Below are 24,266 nucleotides of genomic sequence, written 5' to 3' on the forward strand. Positions count from 1 at the left end.
CCCAAGGATTCAATACCATCTGGGTAGTGGTCGACAGATTTACCAAAATGGCTCATTTTGTTCCACTCCAAGGACTTCCTTCCGCTCCAAAACTGGCTCAAATCTTCCTACGGGAGATTTTCCGTTTACATGGACTACCCACTGAAATAATATCTGACCGTGGAGTTCAGTTTGTGGCAAGGTTTTGGAGAGCTCTCTGTTCTGCCATGCAGGTCCATCTCAAGTTCTCGTCAGCGTATCATCCTCAGACGAATGGGCAGACAGAGAGGGTAAACCAGGAGTTGGAAACTTTCCTGAGACTGTACATATCATCTTCCCAAGATGACTGGGTAGATTTGCTCCCGTGGGCTGAATTCGCTCACAATTTCCGCTACCACACAGCTACTGAAACTACTCCGTTCTTCGCTGTTTATGGGCAGCATCCACGAGTTCCTGATTTTCAAGACCTTCCTAGCATCGATGTTCCTGCTGCCACTACTGTCCTCAGTCAGTTCTCAACAATCTGGAGGAAGATTCATACTTCACTCAAAAAGGCTTCTGCCCGGTACAAATTCTTTGCCGACCGCAAGAGACGTGCAGTTCCCAGCTTGAAACCTGGGGATAAAGTCTGGCTGTCAACCCGGAATCTTCGTCTTAAAGTGCCTTCAATGAAGTTTGCACCACGCTTCATTGGTCCTTTCTCCATCGAAAGAGTTCTAAATCCTGTGGCTTACAAGCTCAAGTTACCCTCTTCATTGCGTATTCCTAATGCTTTCCATGTCTCTCTCCTCAGACCATTAGTCCTAAATCGCTTCCAAAGAGCTCTTCCAGCTGGCCCCAGCATTCCAACTCAGCGGGGCATAGAGTTCGAGATAGAGAAGATCCTGGACTCCCGTCACCGGTATGGTCGTCTGCAATATCTCATCGACTGGGCCGGCTATGGTCCTGAGGAGAGGAGTTAGGTGAACTCTGCTGATGTCCACGCTCCCAGGTTGGTCCGTGTTTTCCACAGGTCTCATCCTTCCAAGCCACGTGGGTGTTCGGTGCCCACCCATAAGGGAGGGGGTACTGTCAGGAATCGACTTACCGCTGTTATGTCTGTCCGCCGGAGCGGACTCCGTCCGGGGTCACTGCATGTTGCTGTCACCTGTCACCCTGCTCGTGGATACCATCTCAGGCCTGGGAGCGCCCCTGGAGTCAACGGGCGTGTGGGCGCGCCGCGTCCCAGCCGGGCCGCGTCATGGGCGCCGCCATGACAGTTTTCCCCAGTGTAAGTGCGGCAGCCAATCCGGAGCTTGGCCGCACCTCCTCGTCTCACTCCAGCCAATACCTGCCGGTCAGGGGGTATATCAGGAGCTGCAGGGTGAGTCAGAGGTTGTCCTGAACTTTGTGTCACTCCTGCGACCCGTGTGTCTGGACCTGTTCTCCTGTTCCTGCGTGTTCCTGGATATTCTCCTGATCCTCCGTGTTCCTGGATATTCTTCTGTACCTGTTACTTCCGTGGAACTACAAGTACCAGCACCAGCAATACCTTTCTGGCTTCACACCTTCTACACCTGCAGTGTGCTCCAGCCTACAGCAGTAGAGACTCCCTCTCCAGGTGCATTCCGTCATCTCACCTGTGATTCAGCCTGCATGCTGATTGTGCACTTCCAACAGCACAGTGAACATTACCATCCAGTCTCCTGCATTGCTACCAGGTTTGCTACCATTATTCCACCTCTGCTGGCTCCACGTTTTAATTACTCTGGTTCCATTTCTGCATTACAAACTCTGCCATAGACTTTCAGTTTCAAACCATATTATATCATTGCCATTACCATTGCCGTTACCATTGTCATTTCCATTGCATCCGTTTGTTTTACTTTCTGCTGCATTATTATCTGGACATTCTGTTATTAATAAATCTACATTGTGCACATGCGCAGAAACCCAATACTGCCTCCTCACTTCATTCCACCTACCTCCACTGACCCACTAGCGCCCCCTCCGGGGACACAAACTAAACCGACTCTGACACCCTGCTCCGTGATCCTCCAGCTCACCCGCTCCGTGTCCGCCCCTGCTGCCCATTCTGTGTCCTTCTTCGTGCTGCAGAAGTGGAGCGCCGATCATCATCATCAGTGCTCCTTTCCCGTGTGAACTGATGCTATGGAAGGGGATGTCAGTCCTAGATGACAGAGGAGCCAGAATAGGACAGGCTTGCAGAGGGGAAGGTATTGTGACTGTCCCTGCGGATGGGAGTGAACTTCTGTTACTGTAAGTTCAAGCCCTAAGGGAGTTGGGAGGGGGGGATGGGATGGGGCAGGAGCTGAGGAAGGAAGGGGGCATTGAATATTTCTCATCACTTTTGATTGAGTGATGTCACTCTCATGTCAGTGCTGAATTCAGGGCTGTGTCCTGGTCCTGTCTCCTCTCTCTCCTGTCACCCCTGTGCTGGCCCTGTCTCCCCTCTCACTTGTCCCTGTCACACTTGTCCTGTCCCCTCTATCCTGGCCCTGCCACCCCTGTCTTGTCCCCTCTATCCTGGCCCTGTCACCCTTGTCTTGTCCCCTCTATACTGGCCCTGCCACCCCTGTCTTGTCCCCTCTATCCTGGCCCTGCCACCCCTGTCTTGTCCCCTCTATCCTGGCCCTGCCACCCCTGTCCTTACCCGGTCACCTCTGTCCTGGTACTGTTAACCCTCTCTCCTATCCCTTTGTTCTGGCCCTGTCCCCTCTGTTCTGGTCCCCGTCATGGTTCTGCCTCTGTCACATCTATCTTGTCCCTGTCCCCTCTGTCCTGACCCTTTCACGATGTCCTGGTCCTGTCCCTGTCACCTCTATCTTGGATCTCTATCTTGGTCCCGTCCTTTCTGTTCTTCCCCACTGTACTGTCCCTGTCATTTCTGATTTGGCCCTGTCACTTCTGTGCGGGCCCTGTCACCACTTTCTCCTGCCCCACCCACACCGACCAGTGCCTCCCCAGCCATTGACCTCACCGCACGTCACTGGAGATGCTGTCTGTCCAGTGGCTGCATGATTTTACTGAGAGAGAGAGAGTGATATGGAGTGGAGAGTGTATTTGAGCAAAATATGGTAATTGTATTGCTGTCCGTGTCTGTATTTTAATTAGTTTGTAATAACTGCTTACTGTATAAATTGTAACCGTGTAACTATATATATACTCTACATTGTGATATATTGAATACATATCCTTTTAATAACAAATATATACATCAATGAGCTTTGGAACTCAGATAATGTGTGGGTGTATTATTTTCTCTTATGGGATGTAGTGTTTTTGCAATGTATAGCGCACATTCATAGCACATGGTAATAAGATGCGCAGGCTTCCACAGTATATTATAGAGCTGGCATTTTAAATATTTGTTAGAAAGCAATTTGACTTTTACAATATCTTCACCTCAAGTCTCTTCCCTGTGATCCCGCAGCGCTGTCATGGCAGCCTTACAGTATAGTTGCACTGTTTTAAAGCTTCGCGTCTCCTGCCCTCCGCGGCCTCCGCCGCCATTACTGCTGTTTACCACATGGAATATACAAACAGACTTTCCCACCAAATGCAAACATGGGCGCAGCCATGTTTTTCCTCATCACATGTCATTTCACAACCTATCCGCTGCACTCTGTACTCTGCCTAATTATCCAGCCAATGCCTGCTTCCCAGCTGGTATAAATATCCTGCTCCTGGGCTGGATAATCGACAGTGCTTTGGTTGTCTAACCTATACACATGTCTCTCCTGCTTGTGGATTCTACTGCTTGTTTCTCCAGGTATTCTAGCTCCTGTGATTCAGCTCCACTAATAGACCCGCACCTGTTTCCATCCTGCGGTGCACCCTGACTTCTGCAGTGTTCCAGAATTGCTCCTGATTACTCTCCACGATCAGACACCGGCCTCCTGCTTCCAGCATTGGTCCTGCTTTGCTTCCAGCCTCCAGCGGTGTCCTGGTATTGTTTTCAACTCCTTCTTTCTACAGCACCGCTCTCCATACTCCACAGCGTACTTACCACGGCCTACTAGCTTTCCACAGTGCTCCTGAGTCGCTGGTATTCTGCTAGCGGTGCTCCACAGTGTCTTCAGTTTACTTCAACGTCATCAGCGGTATTCCTATATCGCCTGCAGCAGTGACCATTCTACCATTGAACCACAGCGTCCATCGATGCTCACCATCGGACTCTAAATCTACAGTTCTACGGTGGTGAGTTCTGCACACCTTTCATTCATACCGGTTCCATCCGGCACTCTCTGCAATTACCAAGTACCATCTACTTCTGTGCATCTGTGTTGTTCCAGCCTCTGTACACCATTTGCTGGGCAGTACCAGTTCACACCTCTCCTCAGCGGTTAGCTGTGGCATATGGACTTACCATCTCCAGTTCTGGCAAGGACTCTGTGATATTCTGTTCTGCAAACCACAGCACTAATTAGCCTGCGCTTCTGGGAACTGTACTGTAATTTACCATTGCACATCTCCTGTGACGTTTTGCATATCTAAAGTGTCTTAAGCTGTGTGTTCAATAAAACTGACTTTACCTTTTACAACTTCGTTGTCATGGTCACGCCTTCGGGCAACTGGTACTAGAGCTCCTGTATGTCAAGGAACCCAATACTACCTCCCCGGTTCACCTACACGTCAGCCCCTACATCTGAGGCTACCCCTGGTCAGCCTCAGCCCTCAGTTGTGACAATGGGTTTCAAATGAAACATGAAAGTCTCAAATGATAGGTTTTGACAGTTCATATAGATTCCATGACCGTAATCCAGTTAACCTTTTGAGAGACCACATCTCTGGAAGGTTAGAGGTGCATTTCCATGGTCCATCTAATACCCCATTCAGATTGCAATTGCCGGCTCGCACCCGGGAATTGGAAACGGGTCCTTCCCGGGTGCGACCCGGCATTGGACCCCTTCAGACTGGCTTCCCTACCCGGCAATATGCCAGGTCGAGTTGCCATCGGGGGCGGAGCCAACATAGTAGGTGGGTTTGGAGGCTGCGCTGGAGATGAGATCATCTCTGCGCCGCCTCTCCCTATGCTTTCAACGGGGACCGGGTCGCATCAACCCAGGTAACCCGCTCACACTGCACCTGACCCGGTAATAACCTGGGTGGGTTATTTGTGCAGTGTGAACAGGGTATAAGAGAATTTGGCAGCAACAAAGACATGTCAGGCAATACAAAGGTAGATTTTTATTTGCCTTTTTTTTTTTTTTTTTTTTGGTCCTCCAAATTACCCCTGCATAAATGCACCACACTATGGGGTTATTCAGATGTGGAAGAAAACAAAAAAAATAAGCAACTGGCCAAAACCATATAACACTGCAGGTGGGACAGATGTAACATGTGCAGAGAGCGTTACGTTTGGGTGGGGTGTGTTCAAACTGAAATCCAAATTGCAGTGTAGAAATAAAGCAGACAGTATTTACCCTGCACTGGAAAAAAAATTGCATTGCAAAATGGTTGTTTCAGATACAAAGTTACTTGCTTTTTTCTGCCTTGTTTCCAAATCTGAATCAGGCTCTATAACTCCTAAAAAAATATGGGAATTAAACTAGGTTTCATCTCAAAAAAAATCAGTGTTGTTGGAATTATGGAATAATATGTAAAACAAAAGAGCCATGATTCATTAAACATTGGATTTTATGAATCCATATGAAGTTCTGAACAAAGTAGGTTGTCCAACACAATAAGAATTATTTATATTGTGCCTTTATTCCAATAAGGTTGAAATTAATTTATATCATTAACACAGGGTGATGCAGCCATATTGGGCATTCTCAGTTTTTATTGTAGGTTATTTGCATCAGCTTACCTCCCAACTTTGGTGCCTCTAAATTCGGGACCCGGCGCATGCGCACGCAATAAGGGGATAGGGCTTCGGGAAAAGCACTCCTGTTCTCATCATTGTGGGGACGCTCTCCAAGATGCTGGGCTGCCCCAGGCTCTCCCTGCACTATGTACAGATCTGGGACAGCAGGACAGTCTCAGAAAAACTGGATTGTCCTGCTGAATGCGGGACAGGTGGGAGGTATGTGTACAGACTAGTCCAGCAGGCTCAGTTTGAAGTTGCCCAGTAAGAAGGAGTGTAGCCTGCTAGCTATTCAGGTGCTACCCATTGCCAGGCTGAACACTACTTCTGTTCTATCAAATCCTTTTCAAAACTGTGTAGATGTGTCTGCTATTCCTGCACATTGGCGTTACGTAGCTGTCGTGCAGTCCTCACTCGACCCCTGCCCTTCACTTGGAGACAGGGAGATCTATACAGTATATTGTGCAGTCAGCTCACATAATAGGAGGATTCAATCCATACTGTCTTCCTCAACAGAGATACATGGGGCCAGCAGGACATCTGCATAAAGTTGTCATCATTACATGTATGTGCTGGTATCCCTGTAGCTCAAAAATTCATCTACATCACAGAGTTTGTTTGTTTGTTTTTGTTTTTTATTGCAATTAAGCAACCCGGGCACTTTTGCTTGTGCAGCCTATAAAATAGTATTTTTCTCAATATGACAGCAACTAGCCAGTAGGAGAATGTGTCACACACGTCTAGTGTTTCACATCCACTACCACCACTTAGTGTTGCCCAATTTGTCATACCCTTAAGAAGGCGTTAACCCTTATTGCTGCAGAAAATCTGATGTTTGTTTTACCATACAACAGCCCCCCCAAAAATAATAAATATATAAATATGATCAATTATCGAATATCAATTCAAATGAAATATTTTGGATATATTAATTTCATTTATTGTGGCGGACGGTATGTTTGTTCTCATAATTTTTCTGTGCCACTTTGTCCTTTGCTTATTGCTGATGCAGCCCGCAGCGCAGTTTGCCGATGGCAGTTCAAACTGTGCATGCGCAAGGATCCGCATCGCAGCTGCACGGGCATGTGCATTGCGATCGCATCCCCGATGGATGCGACCGCAATGTGATTGCAAGTGGCAGGTGTTCGCAAGGCAGCAAGGCCGAATGGGGTGGAATGGGACTGTTTTCGGGGTGGCTGTGTGACATCACACACAGCCGCTCAGATTTAAAAAAATGGTGGCCTAACCGACTGACAACGCAGCCGGGTTAGCTGCAAGAGGTCAACCTTAGTTACAATGCATCTGCAATCTAATTGCGGACGTATCGGCAGTCGGCCTCACACATGCTGGGCTGCCTTGCCCAGTGGTGAGTTGCCCCCAGCATGTGAGGAGATGGATGCAGATCTGGCTGCGTATGCAGCTATCTGCATCAATCTCTGAATAAGGCCCATTGTCTTTTTGTTTTTATCTAAAATGACTAGACCATTGGCAATAATAAGAGGTCAGTAAGTATAACAAGTTGTTTTTTTTTAAAAGATTGTTCTAATGTAGTCAGATGTTCTACAGATGACTCTTTATTCCCCCTCTGTCAGTTATCTGTCAGCTGTAGCTCACTGCTCCCTGCCCATTATTGCTCGATCATACTGGACTCTGGCATAGAAAATCCTGACTTTGCACATCTCCTGTTGCACTGGGCTGATTTACTATCTCTAAAACTTGAATCAGCCATTGGGGTCATAAGATGTCTGATATGCTCTTAATAACAATAAAACAGCTATCTAGATTATAGTATCTCTAAATTCAGCAATAACCTTATATAGCGTGTGAATGTTTTCCTCAATAGTTACCTGGAAGAGTATAGAAAAAAAAAACAGTGATTAACAAGAATCATAACCAAAGGCACCAAAATTGTGTACTTTACAGAACAGACTAGTCAGTGTACCCCACTGATCACCACATTGCCCACGTCCAGTGGAGAGATAGACAATCACTGTAGTGTAGTGTAACAGGAAGTCTGCTCAGTCAGGACAGAGTTTTCCATATTACAATCCAGAAGAATTGAGCAGTATTGGGCAGTCAGGAGCAAGGCTGCCCAGCCTGTGTGGCACCTCCTCACGATGCATCCGCAATTTAATTGCAGATGCATTGACAAGATGTTGACCCCTGCCAGTGCAGCCTGTCTGCGCTGGCAGGCGGTCTGCCGCTATTTTTTTATCGGAGCGGCTGCGTGTAAAGACACGCAGCAGCCCTCAAAATGCTTGTGACACGCCCCTGTTTTGCCCACCACGCTCCCGCAACGTTGAAACGCCACTGTCAATCACATTGTGGCCGCATCCCTCCAGGTTCAGAGTGCAGACCAGATATCTGCAGCCGCTACGTACAGACGTACAGATGCGCAGCTGCATCCATCTCTGAATCGCCCCCACTGTGTTTAATTTGAAAACTGAGACTGGTGAGAGTAAGAAGGCATACCATCAAACAAGGCATTTCTTCCAAAAGTGGCTGAGACTTACGGCGACAGCAATTTCATGCTTTGGATTGATGTCTGTCTCTAGGTTCTGAACATGACATTGTTTAATTAAAGACTTTAGGTGGCCATACACTGTGCAATCGGGCGTTAATTGTACGAATGGTATGCAATAATGTTACTTAACAGTCTGTGTAAACCGAAAAATATGTTTTTAAAAGAAATGTTTGTGCTGGAATACCAGAGAGCTGAGCATTTCCGGGTCAGCATTGTCTGTTACATAACGTTGTTTATACCAGCTGCAATTCTGAATGTATCATCGCAGTATTTATATAAAGCATCATTTATATACTTCTTAACTTCCTGTAATAATGTCATAAGATCACATGATTAAACAGTGGCACTAATCACATTATACTTTGTGTATATTAAACAGACTGCAATAACAAATGTGCATATATGGAACAATTGTTCAGACACTGCAGCTCAGGATGATTGATTCAGATGTGGTGCGCCCTGATGGGCAGAGTACCAATGTTCGATACTTTGCGTATAAACAGGACCCATTCTGCACATGCGCAAACGTGTGCTGTGAGACAGGATGCAGGGATGGCATCAGACTGACAGTCTGATCCCGTTTGGCGGTGGGGAGGGGCGACGGGCTGTGTTTGTGAAAATGGAGGCTTGTCACTGCCGTTTAGGGGGAGGGAAGAGATCAGTGATCTCTATCACTGCACAGAGATTCCCTGGGCTCTGAGACAGACGGCTTGCGAACTCCTCCTGCTGCATTATCATATTAATGCTATCACTGCTGCTTCTATGTAAGCAGCAGCGATAGCCAATCCAACCATGGGCTGGATTTAATGACATCCAACTTTGACGGCCGTGCAGTATGCCGTCCGAACTTGGATATTTTTTAAAGAGTCAATCACTTACAAGGCATGGTTTTGCCTTGTAGGTCATTGCCCCTTTAAAAAAACTGTCCGAGTTCGGCCGGCATCACGTATGACCGCCGAACTCGGGCTGCCGGCCGAACTAGGATGTTTGACTTCTGAATGTTATACTTCTGCTAATTGCTCACCCTGCCAGATGTCACCCCAGATGGCTGTCTCAGATGGTTCTTTCTTGGGCGGGAATCGGGATGCATAATGTGGAACTATAATTATGCGTATCATACTACACTACAAAATGGCTGCATCACCTGGTACACCCGTGGGTGGGATGAAAAATGCTTGAATCTGATGGTTGTGTAAGAGGGTTTTGCTTCTAGCTGTAGTACACTGCAACTTCCCTATTTTGTGTCATCTCTTCTAGGCTTTGTCTATTCGACCCAGGGTACACGTGTTTTGTTCGTTTTGATTTCCTCTTGCTGTAACACTAAACCTCTGTGCTATGTTTTTTAATCTTGTAAAGTGACTTTGAGTCCTACTGGAGAATAGTGCTATAGTTGTTATTATTAATATTATTATTATTATCATCACATTTCTACAATTATATTGTGTAAACATATGCCTGCCTTAAGCTGGTATAGTTCACATCAGCCAGTGTGTTCGCACTATTGTGCGTTGCCATGCATAGTTTGTTGCAACTTCTGATCGGCCTGCCTGCAAAAGCCCTGTCCTGGTGATACTTCTACACAGTCGTTACAATCTATAATAGACAAATATGACAAGTAATCAGGAAGCAGGTAGATGCCACAAGTGAGTGCTTGGAGGAACGCATGTGGCCCCAGGGCCAACTATTGCCTATCACTGCTATAACATGGCAGAAGCTGATTGGGTGCTGTAGGCAACAACTTCTCCACTTTATCTCTCTCAAAGGTTTGATACATCTCACCTACAGCTGACCATTTCACCATTTCTATACAGTAGGAAATATCACCCTGTGAGAACTTATGGCAATGCAAGGATAACCCAGTCGGCCTACATATACCCTTCTTCTATTTATATTGTAGACGTTATCTCCATGGGTAGCTAAATATATTCATCAGGCAAGTATTAGTATCATGGACCCCCAAATAAATCCCAGGATCAGAACATTAGCAAAATCTCTACATATTTAAGAACTTTTTACACCATACTTGCCTACTCTCACAGAAGTTGGGGGAAACTCATGATTTTTCGGTTAGACCCCCGCACACCCGGAAGAGCAGGCAGATCTCTTGCATCCTGGCCGCATCCTACTGAAGCAGGCAGGATTGAAAGATTATCACCGGTAATCACTGCGCCGCAGGGAGGGATGGGACTAAAATGATGCAAATCACGTCATTTTAGCACCGTCCTCTTCCCGCAGACCCGGAAATTGTGGTATTTGGCAGAAGTGGGTGGGGCTTGATGATGGCATAGCCCAGACACACCCACCCAGAGTGCCCAGGAGGGGATCCGGTCTGAAGATCGACACTGTCTAGCTCAACAATGTTTAGGTCGACCACTATAGGTCGACAGTCACTAGGTCGACAGGGTTTCTAGGTCGACATGTGCTAGGTCGACAGGTCAAAAGGTCGACATGAGTTTTTCACATTTTTTTTCTTTTTTTGAACTTTTTCATACTTATAGATCCACGTGGACTACGATTGGAACGGTAATCTGTGCCGAGCAAAGCGGTAGCGGAGCGAGGGGACACGGTGCACTAATTCGGCTTTCTGGTCACTGTACGCAGAAAATGACAAAAAAACAACAACTCATGCCGACATTTTGACCTGTCGACCTAGCACATGTCGACATAGAAACCCTGTCGACCTTCCAACCCTGTCGACCTAGTGACTGTTGACCTATAGTGGTCGACCTAAACATTGTCGACCTAGACACTGTCGATTTGATGATCCACACCCGCCCAGCAGTTTAGGGATGGACATCGGAAGCCCAGCATCAATTGACAGATGGGCTTCCGCCATCAAAACTTTCGATGCAATGGTAACTAACTGACTTACGCATGCGCATTGAAAATCCTGTTTGCACATGTGCAAAAGCAACTTCTGGCCGCTCCCGATATTAAACAGCTGAATTCAGCATTATTTTAACATCATTCATGGTTTCAAACCATCGTGTTCCAATGTCCATCCCTACAGCAGTGTCTTCTCTCCAGGATTCTCCCGGAGAGGAGACAATTTACACCATGCTACAGTTCCCCAAAATTAGGGTAGATTTACTAAAGTTTCTAAAACAGCTAAGTGGTGGTGTTTCCCATAGCAACCAAACAGATTCTAGCTATCATTTCTCTTTTGCGGTCTAGAAAATAGTTGCTATGGGCAACACCGCCACTTGTCTGTTTAAAATGCTTTTGTAAATCTACCCCATTGACTCGTTAAAAACAGCCCAGTCCTACCTATATTTTTAAGATCAACTATCTATTGTATTTAAAGACATTTATCTTCTTCTAATGCCAGAGGCATGCAGATAAGGATAATCTGTCTGTGGGAGAACCTGAGACATGTGACTGGAAGTGTCTTAAAAAGAAACACTGTAGCTTTAAGAGAAACAAGGGGGGCGCTCCCGGGGTGGGTCTCCCTGTGCCCAGAGGCGGAGACTTCGGCTTGTAATGTGGAAGCACAGGCATGAAGCCTGATGAGCGAGTGTGACAGTCACCGCAAACCCTCTTCAGCATAGACAGCAGCTCAGTCGGTGGCGGAAGAGACTACAGTCTGGTGGCATAATGAGTGGCAGAGTTGGGGATCTCAGCCCCAAACAGGAGGAGGCCTTAGTAAAGGTGAGAGCTGGCAGCACTCATGCAGATGTAATATATGTAATAATATACCGCTGCATCATCTGATCGTGGTGCTGTATAATGCATTAGTAGTCTGTCTTACTTCATTGCAAATCCAATGCACCATGCTCATTCATCCTGCCTCTCGTTAACCAGATCATTGCCGGTGTAAGCAGTAGCAGCTCTCCCTGACACATGCCCTGCCCTAGCCAGCGCTCTGGTCTGGTCCCTAATAGTGCATCACTTAAAGTATACTATCCCCCTTCCCCACTAGCCGCTTCCTCATTAGCCCTAGCAGTTCCCTACCCCCTCCCCTCATGTTAATATTGTTTTTACATGTTCCCTAAAGCTGTCTGTTTTGAATGTTAGTGTAAAATGTGCTGTAATCCCCACTGAGTTACACCTAGGGAATGCAGTAACTAGTCACAATAACATATCTCAACAGATCATACTGTTCTGGGATCCACCCTTTATTTCTGAGGCAAGGATTGTTGCATTTTATTGCATTTATTAAGTTTGTTGTTAACTAGAACCTTTCCATTTTGCATCATGGAAAAACATGTTCTGCTAAAGAGGAACATTTAAAATGTGCACAGTGTGCTCCTCCTTGCTCTGTGTGGGCATAATAGTGGTCAGTATTTGTGTGATAGGCAGTATTCTCCGTGCAAGGATAAAATAATGCATTACCCTCATCACAGGATGGTCTCTCCAGGTGCAGTTGCATCCTTGTTGTTGATTTGGTCATAACTGTTAATTTTGTTCAAGGTATAATGATCACACGTTCAGGAGATTTAGGGGTCCATTCATGAAGCAGTGAAAAGTGTAGAGAAGTGAGCCAGTGGAGAAGTTGCCCATGACGACCATTCAGCTGCTACGTATAAGTTTATAGAATGCACTTTATAAATGTTACCTCAACTCTGATTGGTTGCCATGGGCAACTTCTCCAATGGCTCACTTCTCCCCTCTTTTCACTGATTCATGAATAGACCCCTCGGTCAAGAAGGCATGGATATGTTAATAATGTCAAATATGACTTAATTATGAATATTGCTAGTTCATTGGGCCAGATGTACTAAGCCTGAAAAGTGATAAATATCACAGTGATAAAGTACCAGCCAATCGGCTCCTAACTGTCATTTTTCAAACACAGCCTGTGACATGGCAGTTAGGAGCCGATTGGCTGGGGCTTTATCACAGTGATATTTATCACTTTTCAGGCTTAGTACATCTCCCCCATTGTAACTGACAAAATTATTGCCAGCACTTCTGCATTTTGTTATAAATATATGAATGCGACTAGCAGACAGCAACCAGCATAGACATATGAGTACTACCTGGCTGTTACCCAATAGTTAATGCAACCGATTTATCTAATCAAGTTCATAGAGCAAAACTGAGACCTTGACTTCTAAGGCCACTGTGTTTATGACCTCAGTGCCATCACCTACCTGATACAGGGATAATAGTCACGTGATCCTTGATAGAAAGAAGTGTAGACACTTATCAGTCACTTAACTTTCACCAAATATGCTGTTCAGCTGGTTCCCCTGGATTTAGGATTGAATCCGAATAATAAGGAAAGTGTTTGAGAGTTTACACATCTTTGTAGTTAGTGGAAGATATATGTTAGAGGCAGTTGTTTTTAGATTGACGTTTGAGTTGTAACAATTATCTATGAAAATGAAAAAAAAAACAAAACAAAAAAAACAACAACAGTCAGCCTCAGACTTGTATGAAAGACAATCATCTTAGTGCCAAATTTGTTTCCTGTGGAGTTACCACATCACTATCTTACAGCAGCAATCAGCACTTCATGCTGGGATAGCGTAACCCCCGCACACAAGTGGCAGTAAGTTCAGTCAGGGAAAAAGTTGACAAACAGGGACAAATGTCTCAGATGAATGCAGACTAGGGGGTGACAACAGTACAGAATATGCAGATGAGTAGAGGGGCATAGTACATCACATACAGATTTGCAGAGGTGCACAGTACATACAGATATAGAGAGGGGTGCAGTTCAACACACATGTACATACATACGGGTACACTGTAGATTGGCACAATACATTCATAGGGGTACACTAGAAGGGTACAGTGCAATACATACATACATACATACATAGGGGTGCACTGTATACAGACAAGAGTGAGGGCACAGTACAGCACATACATATATGTAGAGGTACACAGTACATATAGATATCAGAGGGGTACAGTTCAACACATACATACATACATACATACGAGTACACTGTAAATGGTCACAGTACAATAAATACATATGGGTACACTGTAAATTGGCACAATATAATACATACTGTACATAGGGGTACACTGTAGAAGGGTACAGTACAATGAATACATACATACATTCATACATAGGGGTACACTGTATACAGACATAGGAGTGAGAGCACAGTATACCACATACAGATATGTAGAGGTGCACAGTACATACAGATATGGAGAGGGGTACAGTTCAAAACATACATACATACATACATACGAGTACACTGTAAATGGTCACAGTACAATACATACATAGGGGTACACTGTAGAAGGGTACAGTACAGACATAGGAGTGAAGGCACAGTGCACCACATATAGATATGGAGAGATGCACAGTACAACACATACATACATACATACATACATACATACGGGTGCACTGTATACAGACATAGGAGTGAAGGCACAGTACAGCACATACAGATATGGAGAGATACACAGTACAACACATGCATACATACATACATACATACATACATACATACGGGTGCACTGTAAATGGTCACAGTACAATACATACATAGGGGTACACTGTAGAAGGGTACAGTACAATAAATACATACATACATTCATACATAGGGGTACACTGTATACAGACATAGGAGTGAGGGCACAGTATACCACATACAGATATGTAGAGGTGCACAGTACATACAGATATGGAGAGGGGTACAGTTCAACACATACATACATACATACATACATACGAGTACACTGTAAATGGTCACAGTACAATACATACATAGGGGTACACTGTAGAAGGGTACAGTACAATACATACATACATACATACATACATACGGGTGCACTGTAAATGGTCACAGTACAATACATACATACATACATAGGGGTACACTGTAGAAGGGTACAGTACAATACATACATACATACATACATACGGGTGCACTGTATACAGACATAGGAGTGAAGGCACAGTACAGCACATACAGATATGGAGAGATGCACAGTACAACACATGCATACATACATACATACGGGTGCACTGTAAATGGTCACAGTACAATACATACATAGGGGTACACTGTAGAAGGGTACAATACATACATACATACATACATACATACATACGGGTGCACTGTATACAGACATAGGAGTGAAGGCACAGTACAGCACATACAGATATGGAGAGATGCACAGTACAATACATACATACATACATACATACGGGTGCACTGTAAATGGTCACAGTACAATACATACATAGGGGTACACTGTAGAAGGGTACAGTACAATAAATACATACATACATACATACGGGTGCACTGTATACAGACATAGGAGTGAAGGCACAGTTCAGCACATACAGATATGGAGAGATGCACAGTACAGCACATACAGATATGGAGAGATGCACAGTACAGCACATACAGATATGGAGAGATGCACAGTACAGCACATGCAGATATGGAGAGATGCACAATACAGCACATACAGATATGGAGAGATGCACAGTACAGCACATACAGATATGGAGAGATGCACAGTACAGCACATGCAGACATAGGAATACATTGTACCAGACATAGGGTACCCTATTTAGCACATATTGATATATAGAGGGGCACAGTACAGCACACACAGAGATAGATGTACACTATACAATACATACAGACATACATACATACTGTACATACATACATACATACATACGGGTGCACTGTATACAGACATAGGAGTGAAAGCACAGTACAGCACATACAGATATGGAGAGATGCACAGTACAACACATGCATACATACATACATACATACATACGGGTGCACTGTATACAGACATAGGAGTGAAGGCACAGTACAGCACATACAGATATGGAGAGATGCACAGTACAGCACATACAGATATGGAGAGATGCACAGTACAGCACATACAGATATGGAGAGATGCACAGTACAGCACATACAGACATAGGAATACATTGTACCAGACATAGGGTACCCTATTTAGCACATATTGATATATAGAGGAGCATAGTACAGCACACACAGAGATAGATGTACACTATACAACACATAAATAAATTTGGGTGAGCTCAGTACAGCATATGCAAATATAGGAGTACACCGTGTAGCACATGCAGACATGGAAAGAGTACAGTACAGCACATACTGTTATGAAAGTGCACATAATACTGCAAATGTGAGCTTACCTCACCACCATAATGGACATGTATGCAAATGATGGGCATAATATAGTACATAAAGACAAGGGCAAGCAGTATGTCACATACGCTTTTTAAAGAGCACAGTTTAACCTATGTAGACTTGGAGACATTATAGAATACAGACAGAAAGGGACACAGTACAAAATAGGGACCAACTCTGTGGTTGTGTAAGCACAGCACACACTGATATAAAGAGGGGCAGAGAACATACAGACATTGGGCCTGATTCATGTTTGGAAGTATAGTAAGAAAAAACAAATAACTGGACAAAACCATGCTGCACTACAGGTGGGACAGATGTAACATATGCATAGAGATTTAGATTTGGATGGGGTGGGTTCAAACTGAAATCTGAATTGCAGTGTACAGCATGTACAGATGGAATGTAGTTATGTGACTGGCGGTCACAATACCGACGCCTGCATCCCGACCCCTCTAAATTCCAAAAGTCGGCATGCCGACTAACAGGGACTATTCCCACTTGTGGGTGTCACCGAGCCCACAAGGCTCGTGTTAACACAGTACATTACAAAGACATTGGATGCACAGGGCATCATATACAATTATGATGGAGCACAGTATATAAGTGCAGCACAGTGCATCTCATGCAGACTTGGGGAGCACATTTCATCAAATGCTGACTTCAGATGTACATAATGCACATAACAAAAATACATAGTTGATTCACAGTGAGTACATACAGAAATGTAGGGCCTATGCAGCACAATACACATGTTGGGGCACAGTGCATACAACACATGCAGATATGGGGCTGCATAGTGTATAAGATGTAGAAATGTTTTGGAACCGTACAGCACATACTGACATAAGGGGCTACAGTGCATGACATATAGACATGGGGGCACAGTGCAAAGGTGGAGAGGCATAGTGCATAACATACAGAGCATCATAAAATGACATGGAGAAAGCACAGTGCATTATCCCATTAAGACATGGGGCAAATATATATACTGCTCAAAAAAATAAAGGGAACACTTAAACAACACAATGTAACTCCAAGTCAATCACACTTCTGTGAAATCAAACCGTCCACTTAGGAAGCAACACTGATTGACAATCAATTTCACATGCTGTTGTGCAAATGGAATAGACAACAGGTGGAAATTATAGGCAATTAGCAAGACACCTCCAATAAAGGAGTTGTTCTGCAGGTGGTGACCACAGACCACTTCTCGGCTCCTATGCTTTCTGGCTGATGTTTTGGTCACTTTTGAAAGCTGGCGGTGCTTTCACTCTAGTGGTAGCATGAGACGGAGTCTACAACCCACACAAGTGGCTCAGGTAGTGCAGCTCATCCAGGATGGCACATCAATGCGAGCTGTGGCAAGAAGGTTTGCTGTGTCTGTCAGCGTAGTGTCCAGAGCATGGAGGCGCTACCAGGAGACAGGCCAGTGCATCAGGAGATGTGGAGGAGGCTGTAGGAGGGCAAACCCAGCAGCAGGACCGCTACCTCCGCCTTTGTGCAAGGAGGAACAGGAGGAGCACTGCCAGAGCCCTGCAAAATGACCTCCAGCAAGCCACAAATGTGCATGTGTCTACTCAAACGATCAGAAACAGACTCCATGAGGGTGGTATGAGGGCCCGACGTCCACAGGTGGGGGTTGTGCTTACAGCCCAACACCGTGCAGGACGTTTGGCATTTGCCAGAGAACACCAAGATTGTCAAATTCGCCACTGGCGCCCTGTGCTCTTCACAGATGAAAGCAGGTTCTCACTGAGCACATGTGACAGACGTGACAGAGTCTGGAGATGCCAAGGAGAACGTTCTGCTGCCTGCAACATCCTCCAGCATGACCGGTTTTGCAGTGGGTCAGTAATGGTGTGGGGTGGCATTTCTTTGGGGGGCCGCACAGCCCTCCATGTGCTCGCCACAGGCAGCCTGACTGCCATTAGGTACCGAGATGAGATCCTCAGACCCCTTGTGAGACCATACGCTGGTGCGGTTGGCCCTGGGTTCCTCCTAATGCAACACAATGCTAGACCTCATGTGGCTGGAGTGTGTCAGCAGTTCCTGCAAGACGAAGGCATTGATGCTATGGACTGGCCCGCCCGTTCCCCAGACCTGAATCCAATTGAGCACATCTGGGACATCATGTCTCGCTCCATCCACCAACGCCACGTTGCACCACAGACTGTCCAGGAGTTGGCGGATGCTTTAGTCCAGGTCTGGGAGGAGATCCCTCAGGGACCATCCGCCACCTCATCAGGAGCATGCCCAGGCGTTGTAGGGAGGTCATACAGGCACGTGGAGGCCACACACACTACTGAGCCTCATTTTGACTTGTTTTAAGGACATTACATCAAAGTTGGATCAGCCTGTAGTGTGTTTTTCCACTTTAATTTTGAGTGTGACTCCAAATCCAGACCTCCATGGGTTAATAAATTTGATTTCCATTGATAATTTTTGTGTGATTCTGTTGTCAGCACATTCAACTATGTAAAGAACAAAGTATTTAATAAGAATATTTCATTCGTTCAGATCTAGGATGTGTTATTTTAGTGTTCCCTTTATTTTTTTGAGCAGTGTACATTGGGGCACAGTGCATCACATCACAAAATGGAGGGGGCATATCACAGCACACACAGTGGGTCACAGTGCAAACATTGAGAAATAATGATGAACAGCACAGCACGTATATGTATGGGTGGAATACAGTGCATCACATACTGACACAGGGACGTACAGTGCAGCACATACAGATACATGGGTGCATAGTGCAGCACATACAAACATGGGTGCACAGTACATTACATACTGACACAGGGATGCACAGTGCATCACATACTGAGACAAGGATGTACACTGCAGCACATACAGATACAGGGGTGCATAGTGCAGCACATACAAACATGGGTGCACAGTACATCACGTACTGACACAGGGATGCACAGTGCATCACATACTGAGACAAGGATGTACACTGCAGCACATATAGATACAGGGGTGCATAGTGCAGCACATACAAATACGGGTGCACAGTACATTACATCAGTACATCACTTATACCCCTTTCACACCGCACAAATAACCCGATATCGACCTGGCATATTGCCGGGTCGACACGGGTCAGTGTGCGGTGTGAAAGCGCCAAGTCCGAATTCCCGGGTCGCCTGCCCCGGTAATTCAACTCCGGGTTATACAGTGGGGCAAAAAAGTATTTGGACAGCCACCGATTGTGCAAGTTGACCCACTTAAAAAGATGAGAGAGGTCTGTAATTTCCATCATAGGTACACTTCAACTGTGAGAGACAGAATCTGAAAAAAAAAAAAACCTAGGAAATCACATTGTATGATTTTTAAACAATTTATTTGTATATTCTTGCGGAAAATAAATATTTGGACAATCAAAAAGTTTAACTCAATACTTTGTAATATACAATTACAGAGGCCAAACGTTTCCTGTAGTTCTGGACCAGGTTTGCACACACTGTAGCAGGTATTTTGGCCCACTCTTCCATGCAGATCTTCTCTAGATCTGTCATGTTTTGGGGCTGTCACCGGGCAACACAGACTTTCAATTCCCTCCACAGATTATCTGTTGGGTTGAGGTCTGGAGACTGGCTAGGCCACTCCAGGACCTTGAAATGCTTCTTAAGGAGCCACTCCTTAGTTGCCCGGGTGGTGTGTTTGGGGTCATTGTCATGCTGGAATACCCAGCCACGTTCCATCTTCAATGCTCTTACAGAGGGAAGGAGGTTTTTGCCCAAAATCTCACGCTACATGGCCCCATTTAGCCTCTCCTTAATACGGATCAGTCGTCCTGTCCCCTTTGCAGAAAAGCAGCCCCAAAGCATGATGTTTCCACCCCCATGCTTCATAGTGGGTATGGTGTTCTTGGGATGCCATTCATCATTCTTCTCCCTCCAAACACGGCGAGTGGAGTTTATACCAAAAAGTAAAATTTTGCTCTCATCTGACCACATTACGGGGGTCATTCCGAGTTGTTCGCTCGGTAAATTTTTTCGCATCGCAGCGATTTTCCGCTTAGTGCGCATGCGCAATGTCCGCACTGCGACTGCGCCAAGTAAATTTGCTATGCAGTTAGGTATTTTACTCACGGTTTTTTCTTCGGTCTGGTGATCGTAATGTGATTGACAGGAAGTGGGTGTTTCTGGGCGGAAACAGTCCGTTTTATGGGTGTGTGCGAAAAAACGCTACAGTTTCTGGGAAAACGCGGGAGTGGCTGAAGAAACGGAGGAGTGTCTGGGCGAACGCTGGGTGTGTTTGTGACGTCAAACCAGGAACGACAAGCACTGAACTGATCGCAGATGCCGAGTAAGTCTGGAGCTACTCAGAAACTGCTAAGAGGTGTGTGGTCGCAATTTTGAGAATCTTTCGTTCGCAATTTTAAGAAGCTAAGATTCACTCCCAGTAGGCGGCGGCTTAGCGTGTGTAAAGCTGCGAAAAGCAGCTTGCGAGCGAACAACTCGGAATGAGGGCCTACATTCTCCCAATCCTACTCTGGATCATCCAGATGGTCACTGGCAAACTTTAGACGGGCCTGGACATGTGCTGGCTTAAGCTGGGGGACCTTTCGGGCGCTGCAGGATTTCAATCCATGACGACGTAGTGTGTTACTAATGGTAACCTTTGTGACTGTGGTCCCAGCTCTCTTGAGGTCATTGACCAGGTCCCACTGGTGTAGTTCTGGGCTGATTCCTCACCGTTCTCAAGATCATTGATACCCCCACGAGGTGAGATCTTGCATGGAGCCCCAGGTCGAGGGAGATTTTCAGTAATCTTGTATTTCTTCCATTTTTTTATAATTGCGCCAACAGTTGATCTCTTCTCACCAAGCTGCTTGCCTATTGTCAAGTAGCTCATCCCAGCCTTGTACAGCTCTACAATTTTGTCCCTGGTGTCCTTAGACAGCTCTCTGGTCTTTGCCATGGTGAAGAGGTAGCAGTCTGACTGTTTGAGGGTGTGGACAGGGGTCTTTTATACAGATAACCAGTTCAAACAGGTGCCATTAATACAGGTAATGAGTGGAGGATAGAAGAGCTTCTTAAAGAAGTAGTAACAGGTCTGTGAGAGCCAGAAATCTTGCTGCTTGGTAGGTGTCCAAATATTTATTTTCCACAAGAATATACAAGTAAATTTTTAAAAATCATACAATATGATTTCCTGTTTTTTTTTTTTTTGTTTTTTTTATATTCTGTCTCTCACAGTTGAAGTGTATCTATGATAAAAATTACAGATCTCTCTCATCTTTTTAAGTGGGTCAACTTGCACAATCGGTGGCTGTCCAAATACTTTTTTGCCAGCCTGTAAGCAGTGTTATTCCCGGGTTGAATACCGGGTCAGTGGCAGCATAAACGTATTCCCGCGTCGATGTGACCCGGGACCCGTTTACTAGATAGGGAGAGGCGGCGCAGAGATGAGCTCATCTCCCAGCGCCACCTCTGCCCCCGCCGCCAGCTCTGCCCGCCGCCACTATGGCAACCGACCCGGCATATTGCCGGGTCTGGAAGTCAGCAAAAGGGGTAGGAGAGTTGCCACCAGGGAAGGACCCGTTTCCAATTCCCGGGTGGGATCCGGCATTGGAGATGTGAAAGGGGTAACAGTGACACAGGGGTTCACAGTGCATCACATAATGACATAGGGGTGCACAGTGCAGCACATACAGACACAGGGGTGCACAGTGCAGCACATACAGACACAGGGGTGCACAGTGCATCATATACAGATACAGGGGTGCACAGTGCAGCACATACAGACACAGCGGTGCACAGTAAATCACATACTGACACGAGTGCACAGTGCATCACATACTGACACAGGGATCACAGTGCATCATATGCTGACAAAGGGATGCACAGTGCAGAACATACAGATACAGGGATGCACAGTGCAACACAACAAAGGACACACACACACACACACACACACACACACACACACACACACACACACACACACACACACACATTATAACACCCGCAGACATGAAGGAGCACATTACGTACAGGATACAAACATCAGGTGGGACACAGTGTATAACATTCAGACATGCGCGGACACTGGGCCTTATTCAGAGCTGATCGCTTGTAGGCGATGGGTGTCCGGTGGTGGCAACGCGGTGTTGGGGGGAAACACAGGCGTATCATCACCATTTTTGGGGGGCGGCCCGATGACGTCACCTGTGTTTCTCTAACGTCCTAGTGGATGCTGGGGACTCCGTCAGGACCATGGGGAATAGCGGCTCCGCAGGAGACAGGGCACAAAAGCAAGCTTTTAGGATCACATGGTGTGTACTGGCTCCTCCCCCTATGACCCTCCTCCAAGCCTCAGTTAGGTTTTTGTGCCCGGCCGAGAAGGGTGCAATCTAGGTGGCTCTCTTAAAGAGTTACTTAGAAAAAGTTTTTAGGTTCTTTATTTTCAGTGAGTCCTGCTGGCAACAGGCTCACTGCATCGAGGGACTTAGGGGAGAGATTTTCAACTCACCTGCGTGCAGGATGGATTGGATTCTTAGGCTACTGGACATAGCTCCAGAGGGAGTCGGAACACAGGGCTCGCCCTGGGGTTCGTCCCGGAGCCGCGCCGCCGACCCCCCTTGCAGACGCTGAAGATGAAGAGGTCCGGAACCAGGCGGCAGAAGACTCTCGGTCTTCATCAGGTAGCGCACAGCACTGCAGCTGTGCGCCATTGTTGTCAGCACACTTCACACAGCGGTCACGGAGGGTGCAGGGCGCTGGGGGGGGCGCCCTGGGCAGCAATGTATAATACCTGTATGGCGAAAAATACATCACATATAGCCCTTGAGGCTATATGGATGTATTTAACCCCTGCCAGATATCTAAAACTCCGGAGAAGAAGCCCGCCGAAAAGGGGGCGGGGCCTATTCTCCTCAGCACACAGCGCCATTTTCCCTCACAGAAAGGCTGGTGGGAAGGCTCCCATGCTCTCCCCTGCACTGCACTACAGAAACAGGGTTAAAACAGAGAGGGGGGGCACTGATTTGGCGATATGTATATATATTAAAATGCTATAAGGGAGGAACACTTATATAAAGGTTGTCCCTGGATAATTATAGCGTTTTGGTGTGTGCTGGCAAACTCTCCCTCTGTCTCCCCAAAGGGCTAGTGGGTCCTGTCCTCTATCAGAGCATTCCCTATGTGTGTGCTGTATGTCGGTACGTGTGTGTCGACATGTATGAGGAAAATATTGGTGAGGAGGCGGAGCAAATTGCCTGTAATGGTGATGTCACTCTCTAGGGAGTCGACACCGGAATGGATGGCTTATTTATGGAAATTACGTGACAATGTCAACACGCTGCAAGCCGGTTGACGACATGAGAGGGCCGGCGAACAAATTAGTATCTGTCCAGGCGTCTCAAACACCGTCAGGGGCTGTAAAATGCCCATTTACCTCAGTCGGTCGACACAGACCCAGACACGGACACTGATTTCAGTGTCGACGGTGAAGAAACAAACGTATTTTCTTTTAGGGCCACACGTTAAGGGCAATGAAGGAGGTGTTACATATTTCTGATACTCCAAGTACCACAAAAAAGGGTATTATGTGTGAGGTGAAAAAACTACCTGTAGTTTTTCCTGAATCAGATAAATTAAATGAAGAGTGTGATGATGCGTGGGTTTCCCCCGATAGAAAATTATTGGCGGTATACCCTTTCCCGCCAGAAGTTAAGGCGCGGTGGGAAACACCCCTCAGGGTGGATAAGGCGCTCACACGCTTATCAGAACAAGTGGCGGTACCATCTACGGATAGGGCCGTACTTAAGGAGCCAGCTGATAGGAGGCTGAAAAATATCCTAAAAAGTATACACACACATGCTGGTGTTATACTGCGACCAGCG

General features: G+C 46.0%; 1 protein-coding gene across 2 annotated transcripts in view; it reads left to right on the forward strand.

Moving 5' to 3' along the window:
- SEC14L2 (SEC14 like lipid binding 2) overlaps positions 1-24,266 on the forward strand; it is a 156,469-nt gene that overhangs the window by 47,839 nt on the left and 84,364 nt on the right. Inside the window, exon 1 of one of the 2 annotated variants that reach the window (XM_063913385.1) lies at positions 11,758-11,960. The exons of the other annotated variant lie outside the window; for it this stretch is intronic. Within the exon in view, the coding sequence (XP_063769455.1) occupies positions 11,907-11,960 (54 nt within the window). The 5' untranslated portion in view covers positions 11,758-11,906. Of the gene's footprint in view, positions 1-11,757; positions 11,961-24,266 lie in introns of those variants that run through there. 2 annotated transcript variants of the gene reach the window in all.

This window comes from Pseudophryne corroboree, chromosome 1 (assembly GCF_028390025.1).
Source record: "Pseudophryne corroboree isolate aPseCor3 chromosome 1, aPseCor3.hap2, whole genome shotgun sequence".
NCBI classification, from domain to species: Eukaryota; Metazoa; Chordata; class Amphibia; order Anura; family Myobatrachidae; genus Pseudophryne; species Pseudophryne corroboree.